The sequence below is a fragment of the Excalfactoria chinensis genome, chromosome 5 (genome assembly GCF_039878825.1).
Source record: "Excalfactoria chinensis isolate bCotChi1 chromosome 5, bCotChi1.hap2, whole genome shotgun sequence".
Classification (NCBI taxonomy): Eukaryota; Metazoa; Chordata; class Aves; order Galliformes; family Phasianidae; genus Excalfactoria; species Excalfactoria chinensis.
This window is the reverse complement of record NC_092829.1, coordinates 20,566,410-20,585,852: the sequence shown is the minus strand read 5'-3', so window position 1 is coordinate 20,585,852 and position 19,443 is coordinate 20,566,410. Positions and strand designations below refer to the sequence as shown.

Genomic DNA, 19,443 nt, shown 5'->3' with positions numbered 1-19,443 from the left:
CTGCCGCCCGCCGACCTTCGCGCTCCCGCCCCCGCCGGCCCGAGCCGGAGCCGCGAGGCGAGCGTGGCGGCGGGACGGCTGCGGCCTTCCGGCGGGGGCTGCCGAACCGGGGCGGGCCTCTGTCCCGCGGGCCGGCGGCGCTCCAGGCCGGGCCCGTTCCGCGCGGGGAGTAACTGCGCAGCTCTGGGCCCGTGCGGCCCATGGAACGGCTCCCGGGTGGAGCGGTCCGTCCGTCTGCATCGAAGCCGAGACTTCAGGGCTGTTTTCTCGGGGAGCTTTCGAGATACGTGTTGATAGACGCTCTGTGAAGTACCCGAGCCGTGTCCCCAAGGAGGGCGTTGTTTCTCATCAGACAGATTCCATCGCTGCTTTTCCCTTCCATGTACCACACGTAGCACAGGTTTAGGTAAAAGAACTGTTCCTGGGAGAACATGGCCATAAACTGCAACTGTGTGCCAAGCCCACACAGCTGCCCTGCAGGTGGGGTCAGCTGTGATGGACTCACACCTCACATAACACCAACCCCTTATGGTGCTACTCCTGATCTGTGGCATTTCTCTGTCTGAGATGAAAAACTGCAGACTTCATAGAGAACATTAGAGGCAGAACGGCAGTAACTGCTCTGCTGTAAGAAAACATCGGCAACCTTCAACCTGATCCCATCCTTCCGCTGCAAGGAGAGTACCTTTCCAAATGCAATATGGACAAACTCATAGAGGAATCGGTAAAAAACAGTGCTCCAAAGGCTCATGGAATTGAGATTAAAGAGATAAAGACACGTGGCCTGGAGGGAATGTGCCATTCTGACTCTTGCTAAATGTTGCACAGGGATGAATTTGGACTCGGGTTGTACACTGCTGTTTAAACTAAAGTGCAGTGAATGTGAGCCTTAGATCAAGGATGTCATTAAGGGGCTTCAGCAGACAAGGCAGTGCACTGTTTGCATTACTAACAGAAGGAAAGTACAGCCCACACTGAGAAGGAAGAAATGAAGAGTCATCCCCGTGGTTAATTACAATTAAGACAACAACACAATGAGACTCCAGTTAAATACACGTATAGCAGAATGAGCAACTGGTATGGGTGGAACAAACACCTCGAGGTACAGCTCTGCAGCAAACCAAACTGAAGCTGCAGTGTGATATAGCAGGAAAACTCCGAGGCAGCCTTTCTCCTGCATGCCTCATTGGTGTGGCAGGTATGGGGACAGTGTGCCCCAGAGAGCCAGGAGAACAGAGCATGTGCTTATAGGCAACTGGACTGCCTGGTGCACTTACGGAAGGATCACATCGTGTCATCAGATTTTAAGCTCAGGGAGAAGTAATTCAGGCATATCGGTTATGAAAAGGAATAAGCGAGAGGAAACCACAGACGTGAGGCTGAGCAATGCAAGAGTAGCTCTATCCCTGCCTTTTTTGAGGAAGTTATTCAATGCTTTATTGTAAGAAACTGAAATAAAACAAGGCAAACCACTTGCAACATAAGGAGTAATCAACGGCCACCGTTTTGCAGACAGTTTGTCACTTCAGCTGCAGCTGAGACAGAGCTCCTGGCTTCTCGCAGTGCCAACAGCTTCCAGCTCAGAGCAGAGCAGTTTGAGAAGCAAACACTGGACAAATGCACAGGGATTCTGTGTTGTGGCAAAACCTTGGGCTCAGCAGTTCCCAGCTTAAGGGAAGGTCCCGGGAATGTCAGTGAGTGTTCTTTTCTCTATCTCCAAGGAAGGCAGGCCGCCTCCCAGAGCCACCACAGCAGCACAGGTGATTGTCTGGGGGTAGAAACAAAAAGAACAAGGGGATGGGCCTGATACAAATGTTTCAGGTGTGGGAAAGGAAGCGGACGGAACAACCTGAAGTGCGATGGACTTTGCATGCTCGGCTTTTTTTCAGCTCTAAGAAACGTGCCCAGTTCAGATCTACGCTCCCTCCTTCCCACCAAACTTTGTTTGATTTAAGGAAGTCGAACAAAGAGACTTTGTTCCATACCGGCAGAGCTATGACAGACTGCAGCAAGACAAAGCACAGCAGAGGGCGCAGCTGAAGCGCTGAGACAACTTCATAAGTGCAGCAGGTTAAGAGAGGCCTCGCTGCTTTCTCAGGATCCCTCCGCAGTGGGACCTTATGAAACACACGGGCAGGAATCCCCACAGACCCTGCCAACCAGTTGGCACACCAGTCTGAGTCAGAAGTCCCTGAGCAGCTGCTCCACAGCTAAGCACACGGATCTTGCCGGTTAGGAGGCAGCACAGGTGTTGCACACTTGGGTTGTTTCTCAGATCTCTGACCAATTTGCGAGAAACGAGTGGCGGTGTAAAATGTTCCCCTCCCACAGCAGGAGCACAGCAGCTCCGCTGGCAGAGCAGGAGGGGAGCTGAAGAATGCTCACGCGCTGTGTGAGCAGCATGATAATTAAACTGTTAGTCACATTGACAAGTGGGTGGAAGAGGCTGAAAACCCCTGATGCAGTTTGCCACAGGCAATTAGAGATTTACTAGCGATGCATCTGTCACACGCAGAGATGGGCTTGGGCCCAAGTATCTGCAATAGCTCAACTTTAACCCACTTCCCAGAAGTAAAACAGAATGAACACTCTGCTGTGCATCCACAGCGCAGCGCAGACCCACCTCCAACCTACCGCATGGGAACAGCTGTACAATTTCACACACTCAAGTATTCATCCAAGCAAGAACTTGTAGGCATTAATCCTTATCCAAAGATCGGGGAATTTCCACTCTGAAATTCTGCTATTACCACCTAGTTATGCAGAGCTGACAAGGCCTCAGCCCTGCTGTGTGACTTCTCACTTGGTCACCGCACGACAGAAGCATCACTGGCTCAGCAGAGGTGATCTGACAGCAGAAGCAAGTAAATACCTGCTCACTCCCTTCACTAAGCATCTGTCACTTACAAGGACTAACCCACCTGCCTGACAAGTTCCATTTTCCTCTCAAGCACAAACTGACAGTAATTTGTCTTAACGAACCTGGGAACCGACAGTGAAAAACTGAACCTTGTGTCCCATGGCACCAGCCCTATTTCACTACCAGCTGTGCATGAAACAAACTGGCAGCCTCTAGACCTCTCTACATAGAGAGAAGACAATGAGGAAGAATGGAGGGGACAAAAGGAAACAGAAGGTAACTTCTACCAGCACCACCTTTTGGAACGGCCCAGCGTCTGTTGTGCCAACCCCACTCCTGCTGGGGGTCTGTGCTCCTCCTGCTTCCTGTGACAGCCCAGCCTGCAAACAGCAGTCAGTAGGAACACGCACAGGGGACCAGACACAAGGACACGTGGGTCTTTTTTCCCCAAAGAAATTTTATTTGAAAAACAAACAAACAAACAAAAAGATCAAAAAATCCCCCAACCAAGCAGTCATTACAAGGTCAGTCCCAAAGAGCCCCCCACAGCCGTTCCCCACAACCACACCAGCACAGTGAGGATCAATGCGCAGCACTGCAACGATGGTACCGTAACAGTCAGCTGGGGAACTTAAGGCTTCACCACCGTCTTCGAGAAAAAGGTATCTTTGTGTTGTGCTGAGGACGGGGAGGGATGTGATCGTCAATCAGGGAGGGGAAGCCCCTCGTGTGGCTCATCTTTTCAGCTCGTAGAAAAACAAAAATCAAAAACCAGACCGAAAGGCTTCAAACTGTAAGACCCAAAGCTACCTCCAAACGACTTGTAATTCAGACCTGTGGCTTCGCTGCTCATCTGCACTGTAACAGCTTCCAAAACTGTGCAAGGATAGTGCACATAGGAAGGAAAATAGGAGGAAAAGGGAGAGGAGCGGACTTGGATTCCTAACGTGGATTTATTAAAAAAACACTAAAAGCAATAGAAGCACTTGCCAGTAGATCTAACAACTCCAGGATCTCAGCCGGGGCAAAGAGGTGATGAAGCACTGACTTATTCAGACGCCTGTATGTCATCTTTTCACCCTCTTTCCCACAGCTTCACCCTGCACAACTGTTTCTCTCCTGGTAATCGATCAGATTCAAGTTATAAATCGTGAATGCTTTTTTGTTTTTGCTTTTTCCTTTTTAAAACGTGGTAAGCTGGGCCCAGGGCTGCGATAACCTTTTGCCATGCCAGAAGGGTTGAGGCACCTGAGACCAAAAGCTGCGCTGCCAAACCGTTTGCTCTGAAGGAATGAAGTGAAGGCTTAAGAGCTTTTAATCAGTGCCTAAAAGCTGCAGCACGCAAGTCCAGGAAGTTAACCTGCCTGTTTTTCCTCAGCCTTGCTTGTTCAACGTAAGTGCATCTGGACAGCTGAGAAGCTACGAATGGCTGCGTGCTCTCACTGCGGTACCACAGGGAGTAACAGCTGTGCAGAGGGCACAGTTCAGACACCCCTCAGATGCACCATTAACGTATTCCCACTCTGCACTGCTTTTCAAGTTCATTCACGTCCTTCCAACAACTCCTCTGCCAACCTGCAAAGCTACCCTTGCATCCTCAGACCTTAAAGCAGGGTATAGGCCTTTATGCTGCACAACAGTGACAACAGCCCACCTTGCTTTGATGTCTCAGAAAATGAGGCTCAGTCACCTGCCTGCTGAATAAATGTTATACTGCTGGATGAGAAAAGTCTCCGGCTCAATTTAAGATCGAGTTTCTTATCATAACCTGCTCCAATCTGCTCTGTGACTGTATCTAACTGAGGCTTCTTCCCTGCACAAAAGGTCACCAGTGATCACAGCTTTCAGAAAAACTGCCACATCGTTTTGGAACAAGAGAGGCAAAACCAACACAAACACATGGAATAAGGACAGGACCAAGGCCGGACTGACAATTTGAGCAAAGCAGACTTCTCCTTTCCAAGCTCAAACACGTTACTAAGCCCTCCTTCCAAGGCACCCCTTCCTCCAGACTCAGTTATCACATGCTTAAGTGCCTCGGCCCACCAGCATAAAAATTCCAGCTCCCACAGAAAGAAACACCGATGTCCATGACAGGGACCAAACCCTGGACCTTCCTCCAACCTCAGACCCTGCTGGAATGATGAACCTATTGTTTTACACTCACCTTTATCTGCAGGAGGCTCAGATCTCAGCTGGTCAGAACAGGGAATCCCCAGCAATGCCCTGGTGCTAGCTGCAGGGCACCTAATGCGCTCAGCTGGATCAGGTGGCTCAAAGTAACACTACAGTCACAGACAGATGGGAGACATCACCAAGCCAAGATTATAAGAGGAGAACAGACAGTGCAAGAGCTCGCTGCAGCTGTCATAGAAAAATCATTTTTATTTAATCGCTGCCCCAGGAACCCCCAACCCATCACAAGCTCCCCCACCCTTAATATCCAACAGGATTTCTGAAGTCCCCAGTTGCTTCCAATATTTACGCTCCCCTCCCCTTTTTGGGTTCAAGTTCCTGCAGAATAGCTCCAGTCAGTAGGTGTCATCTGTGAGATGGCTCTGGGAGGATGCGGCTGGGTTCCAGCGGTGTCCAGCTGGGGCTGTGAAGAGGGGGAGGAGGACTTGTTCCTTTATTCAATCAGTTTCTTGGCCTTGAAGAAACGACGCAGATAGAATACCTGCCAGGTGGCCAGTCCAATGAGACAACACATGGAGAAGATGCTGAAGTACAGAACCCGGGTGTTTGTTGATTCTGAAACACACAAAGAAGCCATCACGTGGGAGTCTGACATCATTAAACGCTCTCTAGGAGGGCAACATTCCCAGGATTTTCCCTCCCCACCTCTGCAAACCTTCAGAGACAAGATATCGAATGACGTAAAGTCACAGTTTCCCAAGCACCAGCAATACGCGAGAACAAATGCAGAGGGAACAAGGTAAAATTATGGTTAAAGGGCAACACTTAATAGTACAGAATAATTCACATTATGAACAAAGAAAAAAAGACAAGCTTTCTAGAAGTGGGCCACACAGGACTAGGTGACTGCTTCAGGAGAAATATCACAGCATTTTTCCTTACTAGAAACAAAATAGGCAGAGACCACTGTAATTGCTTGGATTCCAAATGCTATCCGTGTAACACATTCAGTGGAAGTGAGGGTCTTAGAGCTCCAGCTCTCTGAAGGAACACACTGGCTCTTACCATTCGTGTCCCTCATTTCCTCTTCTCGTTTCTTCATATAGGCAAAGTCATTAACAATGGACTCTGAAAGATCCTCCAGGCGTCTCAGTTCTACTTCTAGAGGCTTCAACTTCTCCACTTTAGCAATCTAGAAAACAAGATAGTCAGACAGTCACTAAGCCAAAAACGAAAACTCCCACATGAGCTCTCACTGCCAGTTTGAACCACTCCTTCTCACATACTCCAGATCTGGGGCATCCTTCCCCTTAGGGTAACACCTCTGTGAGCCAGAAACTACCATTGCATAAAACACTACCACTTCTCCCACCTGTTCTTAAGAGCACACTTAGGTCTACCCCTCCTACTCAATGGAGGAGCACAGTACGCATACATGCACGTTGCTTCCTTATTCAGCCTACAGTTATTCACAGTTTGTTTTTGATGAGTGGGTAGAAGAGCCTGCCACATGGCTAAACCTCTAGTGAACAGAACACACAGACCAAGATACAAGTGACTGTCACTTGCATGCGTGTGCAGCATAGTTACACGTGCACGCTGCATATTAGCAGTGCCAAAGTCAGGGCAGCCTGACTCCTGACAGCAGCGGTTCGATTACATCCACAGGCACTGAGGGCTTTTGTAGTTTATCCTGTTAGCCTCCAGGCCAGCAGCATACACCCTGAGCAGAGATCAGGCAACCACAATGTACTCCGCCAGATGACGCTGTTGGAATACGTACGAGATGGGCTCCATTTAAGCCAGTTAAAAAAACTAAAAAGCTTCCCCTCATAAAATCTGGTTTTATAGGACATTGTATTTGTGCAGATCACGCAACCTGCAAGTTACAGACTCATATCTAAGAGAAAAATCAACAGGAAATTCAATCAGCACAGCCCACAACAGTACCTATTTGAAATGTAATGTGTAAGTTCATCTCTGTCCCAGTCGTGGCCATCGCCTGACTAAACCTTAGGTAAAAGTGGTGACACAAGCACAGCACAAAGAGCAGCTAACTGCAGACCCTGAAACTGCTACAATGTCTGCTTTGGATAACCCTGTTTTTTGTGTAGAATTTGTCACTACTTATGGATGCCCCCACCGTGTCATAACATAACACAGTGCAAGAAAGACAGGCTACAGAAAATGAACGAAGTACGTTTGGATCAGACTGGCTCTGAAGCACTGGTCTCACCACCACGACTCAGAAATGAGGCCAGGATGGCATCTCTCAGTGGTGCAGACACTCGCAGGCAGGCAATAGATGGCGCTCAGGGAGCAGGCATCCCAAAACGTTGCTGCTGGAAACAGTCCCAGGCTTCAGAACCGATCTGAAGAGACACTCACCACCAGGACACTGCGAGCTAATCAGACACTCCACTGAAGGGTCTACAAATGACACATGGAACTTGGGAAGCAGCAGGCCCTCAAGCAGTCATCTGAGTATTTTTATGCTGAGGTGAGCCATATATTACAGTTCTGCCAGCTCAGCAGTATCAATTTGGAGTGCATGTATGAGGAAGTAGTAAGAAATGGTAGGTTAAAATCCTCCTAATCCTGTTCTCAAGTCAAGAGGCTGTACAGATAAAACTCTGTGGCCTGGATTCATATCTGTTAGCCGAAGTTTGTTTAAGAGCCAGCACTCGCAGAAGGATGCCTATGGCCTAGACTCTGCTGACACAGCTCTAGCAGCAGGCCTGCAGTATCCAGAAGGCCTCAGGCATCACTGCTGACAAAGTCAAGAGTGGACTGGCTCTGTTTTCATCTCAGATGTTGCTCTTCCATGTTCACAGAAGGCTAGAAAGGCCCACTGGGAGAAACACGGCTTATGTGTTCATCCTGCATTCCCTTCAGCTACTCCTAATATATATAGGTAGAAACACTGGATAGCTAATTTCGGTACTCTCAGATACAGCCAATGTGCATGCACAGCTGCTCCAAGAGTTTGTAAGAAGCCCCCCAAGCCCTGTGATGGTGAAACACCACCCAGGAAGGCACAAGAACATCTGAGCCAGCGTAACAACTGAGGCAACAATGCCACCGAGCTTCTCAGTGGGGCCACTTAAATATGCAAAGTCTAGCTCTTTCCCTAGTGTAGACAGAAACCATAGGCAAGTATCAGCAACAAGTTGCAGACCTGCAAAAGAACCTCAATCCCCAGGCATTCCTGGTGTTCTCTTAAGAGACCTTTCACTTTTTCCTACCCTCATTTCTACATACTGAATGGAGAAGATTATGTTTCCTTATCCCAGAGAGCTAAGGTCTGGCACTGTCATGCAGCAGGTCATTAAGATTTCCTAACCTTAACATCTCCAAGTTGCTTTGCCCCAAGAGTATCTCCACCTATAAAAGCTTATGAAGCCAGAGTGGGACACTATCCCTCCTCCCACTGCCTATATCCATACACAAGCAGGTCAGCATTGCTGACCCTCAATCAACTCTTCATCAACTCTTCTTGTTGCAGTTCAGCAAGAGGAACTGAAGGGGAAGGCAGATCACTGGCACGTTAATGGACACAAACATCATAAGCAAGAGGCCCCAGAAAGACAGCAATTCCAGGAAAGAACTTTGGGCAACAGTCCTCCCCGAAACCTTATAACAACCTGTCAAGTTAAAAAGCACAGACACTACAGCAGCCTGGGGGGGGGCAGAGGATGAGACAAACACACTGCATAACAGTGTGACTACATCAGTAGCAGTTATACAAACACTAGATGAGTCTGAGTCCCTCGCAGACACACTGCTCAACAAGGCTTGGGACAGTCTGTCACCCAAAGGTCCTCAAAAATCAAGAATGTGTGCTAGCAACGTCTAGACCTGACATCAATTGGGACTGCAAATCTAAATTCTTCTTTTCCCATGTTTGTCCCTGGACCTTTACCTTTGGTATAATTACACTGGAAACAAGCGTAACGCACACTTGCTTTTACGCAAAGACAGTTTTATCAGTATAGCCAGTAAGTTGTACTGAGTTGTTCCAAAGAAAACCATTCTGAGTTGGAACAATGCTTCTAGGTAACACTCCTCCTCCTTAATGAGGACTGCCCTAATGTACCTCAAGAGGTACGTTACACCACCTTAATGTAACTCAAGAGTATGCCGCAGGGTTGATTTAAAGAGATTCTGTAAATGCAGTCACCAGAATCTTCCCAGTTACTCTCAGGGGTCACCCTGTAAGATTTCAACATCTTATAATACTTCAACAGCTGGTTTAGCCAGGCAGCTGGCCCAATGATTACTGTGCTCTTTCCTGACCCCAAGCAGTTTTTATTCTTCATGTAGGATGGGCTCCAACCATGGGTGACCAGCTACTCCAAAACACAAAAGGATATAAAAACTCCTGCACGACCATCTGAGAAATCCATTCATTTTCTAATGGTTCCCATATGCAGCCTCCTTTGCTACCAGCTTTCTTCTCTTAAACATCTCTCAGGCTGTTTTAAGCACTGAGCATAGCGATCATTCGCAGGAACTTCTCTCCACTAACAAACAACTCTAATTTCCTCAGGCACAGGCTCTTCTGGAAGCTTATTGACCCCAAATTCCAGCAAGCAAAAAACACAGCAGCAGTCATCAAAATTCAGCATCCAAACCAGCCAGAGACTGTCCCAGCCATAAAGCAATTGCTATTCTGCACAGCTGCTCCTGAGTCTAAGAAAGCTATGTCCTGCTAAGATGGAAACATTTCAGTTCTTATGCCTGTTCCCAATGTCACACCTTCAAACCAAACACCCATCTCACACCAACTACTGCTCTGCCAAATACCTTCACATTGATGCACTGCCAGTTCTTACAGATGCACGAGTATCACTTCAGGGCTGTCAAGCCAGTACATCTTACAGCGAGGAAGGTAACGACAGTAACAAAGCAACCTGACCTTTAAGAGGATCTGATATTAACCTAAAATGCTCTCCGATGCTGGGGCAGGGAACACTGCACTGCACATCTCAGTATCTCATTGCTTCTAAACCTATGCCCAGAAGCTGGGTCACACTGTCCTGGCAAAAATATTCACATATCAGGCTCCAGTTCACAGAGCACTGAACGAATTTTAGCTGATGTTTGTCTTTTTTTTTTCCTCTTCCTCTTGCACACAAAGCTTCACTAGAACAGTAGGTTGTAGACAAGCTTTCATCACCGCTGGGAAAACAGCTTCCCATCATGAGCCCCAGAGCCACAAATAGCACCACATGAGTGCTGGGAAAGGGGAGTTTGAAGAGCAGGCAGCCAGGGGACATACCTCCTCGTAGTTCTTTGCTTCAACTCCATGCTTCATATCCAGAATCACGAGCTGGTCCGGCATCCTCCCTGTTCCTGGAAGCATAATGAAAGGATTCATTGTGCGAAACAGTCTGCCTGCCAGGAAATCACCAGCTCTCCCCAGCGCTGAGAAAGGACTCTCAACATCCCGCCCCTCCATGTCTGCAACTAACTGCGGAGGCAGCACAGTCCAGCCTAAAAATACAGAGACTTCAGAATAAATCCTGGCAGAAAGAGAGCCTCCCAAAGATAATGGGAACAAGCTGTAACCAAAAGTGCTAAGTATGTGTAGGACGCAGGTTGCTGTAAAAACTGCAGAGGATTAGAAGAGCAATATCAGCTGCTATGAGACAGCCTGGTTAAAGGTAAGTCACTGGGGGACTGATATCCAGCTGGGAAGCCCACGTTCTTCCTTGCAGGAAGTGCACCAATAACTTATCAAGGTTACTGGAGTTGTAAATGATTTTACATTTAGACCAGAAGGAAGAAAGCTTCTTTAATGGAGGAACGTGGCATATGAGGACTACTGACCTCCTCATGCTGCAGCATTGCAGAGATTAAGGCAGTATCTTTTCCAAAATGTCTTTTCAGGAAAAGAACTGACTAGATGTCTTAAGATCCACATTGCTAATGCAAATCCCAAGATGTCAGGAGACTAATTAGGGTTGCAGTCAACAGCACAACAGGTTAACTTTTGAGGCTGGGGAAGCCTATATCTAATAGCTTTTTTCTTTGTTTAAATGTCTACAAACCATAGTATCTGAGAATACTCACAGGAAAGAAAAATAGAAGAGAGGCTATGCATTGAAGATACTCTAAAGAATGTAGCACATCAGCTGACCTGAGAATCATATTCCACTATACCACCCACCTAGGAAACGTCTGTACATAACACATTCCCAAATCCTAGCACTTTGAGGTATATGGTTGTCCTCAGTTAGCTGTCAGAACAGCACAATGTGCGAATTCACTCACACTACAAACTTCAGAGCCCTTATCCAGGAGCACATCCAATACCCACACTGCCTCAGGTGACTGCCAGGTGGCAAATCTCTCAGTTCACAAACAAATTCAAAGTACAAGTTACACAGGGTCACTTCAGTCAGAGCCAGGAACGTATCCCAGACCTTCAGTACAGCACCTCTACTCACTAAACAGCTCTTCCGACACCAGAGTGGAATCACCTCCATGTTCTACCACTACCAGCACATGGAATAATCTCCCAGCAACATGGCCCATATCAACTACAAACTATTTCTTAGATTTCCTAAGGGATACCGCAACCCAAAAGTCAAACTCAGCTACATAAGAGACTAATGGATAAACTAGGAGTAGGATGGAACTTTCCGGTTTTCTTATTCAAGGTCAGTTACTGCAAGAACAAACCTAAAACCCAGCACTGTTCTTTAGCAGACACGTTGACTACAACCACCCAGCGCTCCTCTCCAGCCAACAAGCTTTGACTACCTATGCCTTATATCAGCATGCCTGGAGTCTGGTAGGCAGGGTGGCCAACAGTAGCTGCAGAAAAAAAATGCAAAGCACACAGTTCAGTGAGAGGGGGTTTTTTTATGTTTAAATTACAGCAACTTGAGTGAACAGCTGGAGCTTCCAGGAAGGGATGAGAAAGATTAAAAGGGCAGCAAGCAGGAGAACAGAACTGGAAGGGTTCAGTTGTCAGGCTGGAAGGCAGAGATGCCAAGAGGCAGAAAGAAAGCAGATAAAATGAGAGCTGCTGGGTGCAAAGGGATGGAAAGGAGACATTCTGCATTGTCAGGGATTGTCCTGGAAAAACTGAGGCTGCACTTCTAGAAGTGCTCTGAGTATAAGGCACAAGAAGAAGCTTCCTTTAAGCTCATCAGATCGTCAGTAACTCCCTGCTCCTCCTGCAGCTGGACCTCACCAGAGCAAAGCAGAATCAGGAGCAAAGGAAAAACAAACAGTAACTATCAGAGATCTTGAACTAAACTATCCAGCTGATACCCACATCTCCCACTTCAGGGTCCTCAAGAGGCCATCTCAAACAAGCACAGAACTGTTTCCTGGGAGACTAAGGCAGTTCCTAATGTACCCAGTCGAAGGATAAACAAGATAGTCGAACTGGATGTAAAAAATGTTTTGCAGAGAAATGGCAGAAATAAGTCATAACTGCGAGGTTGGGAAGCTAAGGATTACAGAATGAACAAAAAATTAAAGATGGAGAAGGCCTCTTTACCCTGAAGCGTAGTGACAGGACAAGGAGTAACGGCTTTGAACCAGAAGAGGGTAAGTTTGGATTCAAGAAACACCCTAAGACCTCCTGCACTCTCATAATATGTGCCATCTATGCAGCATCTCCTTCTCACTTCCTCTTCCTTATTTCTGTGGTTAAGGATTGAGTAATCCCAGTTGCTTAGATCCCTCAGGGCCCAACGGCTCCAGGCTTCCTCTATCAACAGTTCTCTTCCAGTACTCCACCAACATCCTCCTTAGCTGGAGCACTAAAATCCTGATTGCCTACTTGAAGAAACTATGAAAAAATAAAAGCTTTTGAAGAGAAACATGGGGAGAAGAGACATCTCAGTCAGCCGCCTCATTCCCTTGCTCACATTGTAAAGGAACAAGGTACTTCTTGTAACACGGCCACTTCCTCCTCCTAATCAACTTAAACGTCCTGCAGATGGTCAGGCCTTACTGTGCCACCACACTCACTTCAACATTTTTGTTATATCCAACACAGGCATGGAAAATCTGGAGATCTCTGTCATGCAGTATGTATCATTAGCAAGGATTATGGCCTCCCCCAGGTCCAAAAAAGAAACCAGTAGCTCAGAGGGACCTAAAGAGAAAGCCTTTGGAACAGGATCCAGCTGCTGAACTGAACAGCTCTAGATTCTGGTACTCTGATCCCCCAGTGGTCACCAAGTAGAAGGTGGACTTAGAAATATTTTATCCTCATTGGTGCCAACAGCTTTAATATAAACTTGCAACAAGACAAGGGAGCCAAAGAACAAACATTCCATAGAATCAAAAGAGCCGTTAAGAAGCTCAGTCTAGGCAAGAAACCCCTGGTTACAAACACTGAAATAAAAGAGTCTAGACACAGCTAAAGAAAGAAGCTTTTCCCACTTCATTGTGTGATTACACAGAAGCAAGAAAGGATTTATTGGTCCATCCGGAGACCTCCCAAACACCCAGGTGTAGGACAATACAGAGCAGAAGTGACTCTCCCACATGAGTCACTAGTACCTGCATGTCTTGATGTGTTAAGGAGCATTCAGAAGCCCTACCTTCACAGTGAAATAGAAGCAGAACCCTGAGCATTTAGAGTCACTGTTTTATCTGAAAAACATGATAGAAGAGGTGCTACAAGCCAGATGCCTCTTAATAAAGATACGTTTCTGTTTCTGAGAAGTTCTCTTCAGTTTGCAAACTATTTGCATATTATAAATGGAGCACAACAGCAAAATAGATAATGCATTTCAAGAGTTAGGAGGAATGCTGCTAATGACTGCTCCATAAAGAACTTTGAGATCTTCCAAGGTAAGACATGGAAGAAGTGGCTCCAGGAAGCAGAACTCTGACAGTTACTGTGAGAAGATGCAAGCACCTAAAACTTGCACTGGAGCCTATGTCAGCTGCTTTCAGCACATCTGTCCTGAAGTTGAGCCCAGCCACTCAAAGAAGCACATGTGTCACGCTCAAAGGAAACGAGCCTCAGTGCTCGTTAGGCAACCATCCCTGCAGCACAAAGGCAATACTGACGTCCTGCTCATTTCCTCTTCCCTTTATTGACCACTCGGCAGTTATGGGTGCAAACTAAGGCCATGCTCTTTTGTACACACACAGGAACTCCAGAAAACAGTTGCTATCCTAACAGGACCGCTGCAAAGTACTCATTCTATTGAGATTACATTCCACCAAAGGAGGGGAGTGGGTCAACAGGACAGAAAAGCTATGTCCTGGAGATGAGGGTATTCTGCTTTGTCTTTGCTTGACTGCAGGATGGCAAGAACCATGAAAAGAACAAGAGAGGTGCGTTTTGCTCCTTGCTACCACCATTCATAGCAACTGTGGTAACCTGTGTAGGAGGAACACACAATTCCTCTTTCTTCTGCCTGTAACAGAAGAAACCTGAGCACTCTATACAACAGCCACAGAGGAATACTTAACTTCCAAATGCAACACAGACAGCAGATATTCTGCACTGCAGAAAATACACACAAACTCATGAAACACGGCTTTAGAAACCAAGATGTTCTGCAGACTATGCTCAGAATGACTTCACACATACCACTAATTCAAACATCCACATCTACACAAACTTCATCAGAAGGTGAAGGCAACCAATGGTTCTTTCACTTACCCACAGGAAGCTTGCTCTCAAAGCAGGCCTCAAACATGTCATAGTCTTCAGTGGTGAAGGCAAACTTGCCCTTGGTGGCATCCTCTTTAGCATACAGGATGTGTCCCGCTGAGTCAGTTATCTGTAAGAGAGATAACAAGGGTAAGATATGCAGGGTTTCACTGCTGTAGGTTCACACTACTGAGTTTAGGCAGCACGAGAAGAGTTCTCTTAGCCTCCCTTTTGGATCAGATACTTTGCTTTTCACAGTTTTCCTCCTTCCTGGCAACTACATCAAATCCTCTCCTACTCATCCTCAGTGAGCTGACAAAGTCAGAGTGCCTCTCAGGCAATCACTGACTGTTACGTTAAAACAAATATAGAAAACAGACAAAAAGAAACATAACCAAAAAAAGAAAACCAACCCCAAACTGAAAACCACACTAATTTCTTTTTCTCTTATGACATCTGAATACAGACAACATTTAGGAACTCTAGATGTATGACGTGTCAACTACTGCCTTCGTTTTGCAAGCAAAATGTATAAATTTCCATAGTAACAAATACAGAGAAGCCCTATGGGACAAGAAAGACTAATTCCCCACAAGATGAGATGGAGGAAGGCACATCTACCTCTCTAGAAATGAATGAGCAGTGCAGCCCTGAGTTACGCAAGGTCTGGGTGCCAACATCCATCAAAGTGGCCACTTCCAGGACAATCCAGGACAATTCAGACTGCACAGACAGAATAATGACTGCTCTGCACCACGTCTATGAAACTACTAAGAACAGGTACAAACAGCAGGTCTACAAAAACGCTTCAACCAAGAGTAAAAAAAAGACACACATTACATGGCACAGGATCGAGAATTATTGCGCTCAATTAGAAGGTCGAATCAGTTGAAATACACTGACCAAAAAGTTGGGTCAAAAAAATGAAGGTATTACAAAACTGTGTGAAAATCAACAGCACGTTTTCCACTGGAATGGATCCCAGTTTCCCCAGACAGATACGGTTGAAAAGCCTGGAAGTCATTTCCAAAGTACTGAAGACAGAGGCACACGAAGTATTGTGTGTACAAGGAAGATAGGTCGGCCATTCTCCTTCCCTCCACCTTAAGCAGAAAAATAACCATGCAATCTAACATCTTGTTTGCCCACAAGGAAGAAGATAAAACCAAACCATACAGAAAGGCTACATACCTAACATGATTTTCAGGAAACGCTCCTGTTTTCCTATCCGAGCACCTAATTAACTCCCCAGAGGATCCCACTGAGGCCTACCACCTACGAGGATGCAGAACCTTCTGATGGATAATGAGAGCTGCTACACCAGACAAAAAAAAAACAAAAAATAGATATAAACCCTCAAGCCTTTGGGTATAACACAGTAGGACAAAACTTCCTTTACATACAGAGTATTCTATATTTGTCTGTTACGGGTTTTGCTGTAGCTTCCCCTGCACCATGTGGTATTTGTCAGCACCTAAGAACACGGAGCACTGCTGTGCTGCAATACTGCAGTTCCTTTCCAGAGCTCTACCCGTATTGAAGCAGTATGCAGATACACATCCACCCAATGCAGGTAGGCACAGGCAGCTGTGCTGCTGCTCTCCCTGCAGCTGGACACGGGCCGTATCCTATTTGGAAGCCGCCAAACTACTAGAAGCATTCAGTTCCAGTGAGCAGGTTCTGCTGCAGTGCAGGACTGCCTGCATTTGGCCATGGCAAGAGAGCTTGGATTTGGTCACTGCACAGCGCTCAGCAGTGTAGTCCCGATTAACCATGATACTGATGGTGCATCTGGGCTGATACTGTATCATCTGCACATTGGGTTCTCAGTCCCAAGAAAGGGCAACAAGGACACAGTAAAGAAAGCTTTCAAATGACCCCATTATGTTGCTCCCCTGGGGCTTTCTATGAACCAGAGCTAATCTTTAGCTAGAGGATATTGCGCAGCTTGATCAGTTTCTGTCCCTTATAGGTCCAGCAGCAGTCTGTTCATAAACAGAATTTCAGATAGCCAAAGCTCTGCTATCTGCTTCCATCAATACTGAATGCCGTTACCCAAATCATCCAAATGCCCATTGAGCTGGGTGTGCGGGGGTGCGAGAAGCTGCTAATAGCCCAGCCAGAACACTTGAGGGGGAGAGGCTGACCTGAATAGGATTGTTCATGATATTCAAACGTTATTTACAGTAACACAACCCTCCACAGACACGGCATTGTTCGCCCTTGACAAACAGCCCAGCAATTCCCCAAGCCACCAGTCCCAACAATGGGACTGACGCACGTGACCGGGCCTGAGCGAGACGTCAGCCACCCATGGGCCTCCCTCCTGGAGCCAGCTGGCAGATTGCGCAGATTCCTCCCAAACAGAGGGTGCCACTGTTAGTGTTGGAGCATCACAAACACAAAGCTCAGCCCATGGACAGGAACCGTACCGAGCACAGCCAAAATTAACTACCAGCCTCCTACGCTCCATGGCCAATCCAGAGACTGCAGACAGCTGTACAGTGTGGGGGGAGCAAGACCACCTGCAAGTAGGATGCCCACAGCTAACCTTCCCACAGGACAAAGACAAAGCAGCTACCCCAGGGACTGCAGTACTTCCAGCTGGCCCAGTGTGCAGGGAGCCATCACAGACATACCTGAGCCATAAGAAGGGGAGCAGGAATAGCATGGACCCCTATTTCTCCTTTGTAGCTTTCTGGAATAGTGCAGGACATCTATTTATTTTACATCAAATTGATTTTAGAACTCCTTTTGTGAGCACTATTTGGATACCTGCTTCAGCAGCAAAGCCAGACCCCAGTGCAGAATTAACTGCCTTGCCACCTGCCAAGATCTTAACAGGTAAACATTAGAGCAAGGTTGTAAAGCATTACAGCTGCACGACTGGCTATACACAGATTTCCTCTTACAAATGATGTAAGATGCAGAAAAGTACTTTTTCTTTTTTAAAAGGCTTCCGAAGTGGCCTGCTCTGTCCATAATCAAGCACAGCAGCCAACCTCGCAATGCCTCCAAGCATCTGAGTGCAATGCTGAAGAGGCAGCCTGATTTCAGCAGCTCTCCCACTCTCACCGTGTAACACCCACACTTCTGGGCCCTGAGCAGCCCACCCTGTCACCGAGTGCTGTGTGCTAACTTCTAAGGCTTTGGGAGCTTTGACAAAGACGAAAGGCAGACAGAGAGCTGTTAACAACCGATGAGGGAGCAACAGGCCTCACACAACTAGCTGGGAAATCTGAAGAAATGCAGATTGAAGGCAGCAAATACTCAAGGTGTGTTTCAGTAGCTGCATGTCACATCGACAGGCACATTCCCAATGCTACCCCCCCCTACGCTGTAGAAGGGTTCTTCAGGCTGTACCCGGGTACCTCCTTCCGCCGTGCCACAGTACGTCACTAAGCGCCGTGAGCCACCAGGATAAGCTCAGCACAGCCTCACATAAGGCGTTCCAGACCCCCTCCCCGCTGCTCCCTGCCCACGCAGCACAGCACGAGGCAGCTCCGCGAGAGCCACGTCACTGCAGTCCTTCCCTCCGCCTGGTGCCAATCAGTGCCGGCCCGGCAAGGCCTAGCGCAGCACACAGCGCAGCACACACACAGCGCAGCACTCAGCCCCGCGGCCCGGCCCGGGCCCCGCTCGCGCCACGCCGCCGCCCCGGGAGCGAAGCGCTGTCCGGACAAGGCCTCCCCGCCGCCCCAAACCAGCGTGTCAGCGCAGCGCGCCCGGCCCGGCCCGGCGGATCGGGGCGGAGCCTCCACGCCGCCCTCCGCCCGCCCGTCCCGCCCGCCCCCGGCCCGCTCCCTCGGGCGTCGCCGCGGCCGCACCTTGAGGTTGGCGGAGGGGCCGCTGGAGGAGCCCGGCGGGGCGCCGATCTCGTACTCGCCCGTGACCAGCGTGTCGCGGTGGATCTCCTCTCGCAGGCACTTCCGCGCCTTGCCGGGCAGCTGGAAGGAGATGGGCCGCGCCGGGCCCGCCAGAAGCAGCAGCGCCAGCAGCGGGGCCAGCCTGAGGCGGGGGCGGCCGGGCGGCGGCAGAGGCATGGCGGCGGCTCCGGGTGCGACGGGCCGGCCTCCGCCACACGTGACCGCGCCGCCCGTGCGTCACGGCGGAGGCGCGCGGCGCGGGGCGGGGCCGGGCGGCCGTTGGCGTTCGAATCTGCCCCGCGCGTGAACGCTGAGGCGCTGTGGGGGGGTCGGGGTCCGGCGCTCGGGCACGAGTCCCGTCAGCGGCGGTGTGGGGACATCGCGGTTCCGTGCTGACTTGCGGAACCAAACTGCATAGCCATCACGTAATTATAAAGCAGGTGTGTTTGTGAGTGATGCGCATACCATACAGTGATGATTTTCAAATGACTTGGAGGTTCTTTTCCTCCCTCTCCAGCATAAGGTCGGTCCTACTCTTATTATTCTGATGTCATGTAGGCAGCACTAGGTAACCCAGCAGCTGCACTAGGCCGAGCCCACAGCTTTGGGCTGCTGCTCCCCTCCCCCAGCACCCCCTGCACACTGGCACCTCGGGAAGGAAGAAATGAATAGTTGGTTGCTAGGAATTAAACAGACAAAACTCGCTTATTTCTATTCACTTGACTAAGGAAAAAAATACAGGTTTGTTTTTTACTTCTGTATCCTAAATGTTGCTTCTTCCTCTCTGAGCAGAATTTGTCTTTAGCAACAAGCAGTAATCAAGAATCACTGCAAATCTCAATCTTAAGAGGCTTAAACCAGTGGACTGCATGCCTCAGTGTTTACATGCAGATCAGGATAAGCCAAGCCTTGCCCACAGTGTTTTAAAGAACAGCTCCGCTCTC

The 19,443-nt window shown here is 48.2% G+C and overlaps 1 protein-coding gene across 1 annotated transcript; it reads right to left on the bottom strand.

Moving 5' to 3' along the window:
- Positions 1–3,297: 3,297 nt before the first annotated feature.
- On the bottom strand, positions 3,298–18,732 carry TMED10 (transmembrane p24 trafficking protein 10). The gene is made up of 5 exons (XM_072338415.1): positions 18,461–18,732; positions 14,643–14,763; positions 10,278–10,351; positions 6,062–6,188; positions 3,298–5,611 (listed from the first exon to the last, which is right to left on the bottom strand). Exons 1-5 carry the CDS (start codon positions 18,674–18,676, stop codon positions 5,490–5,492), a joined length of 660 nt encoding a protein of 219 aa, XP_072194516.1. The 5' UTR covers positions 18,677–18,732; the 3' UTR covers positions 3,298–5,489.
- Positions 18,733–19,443: the final 711 nt, after the last annotated feature.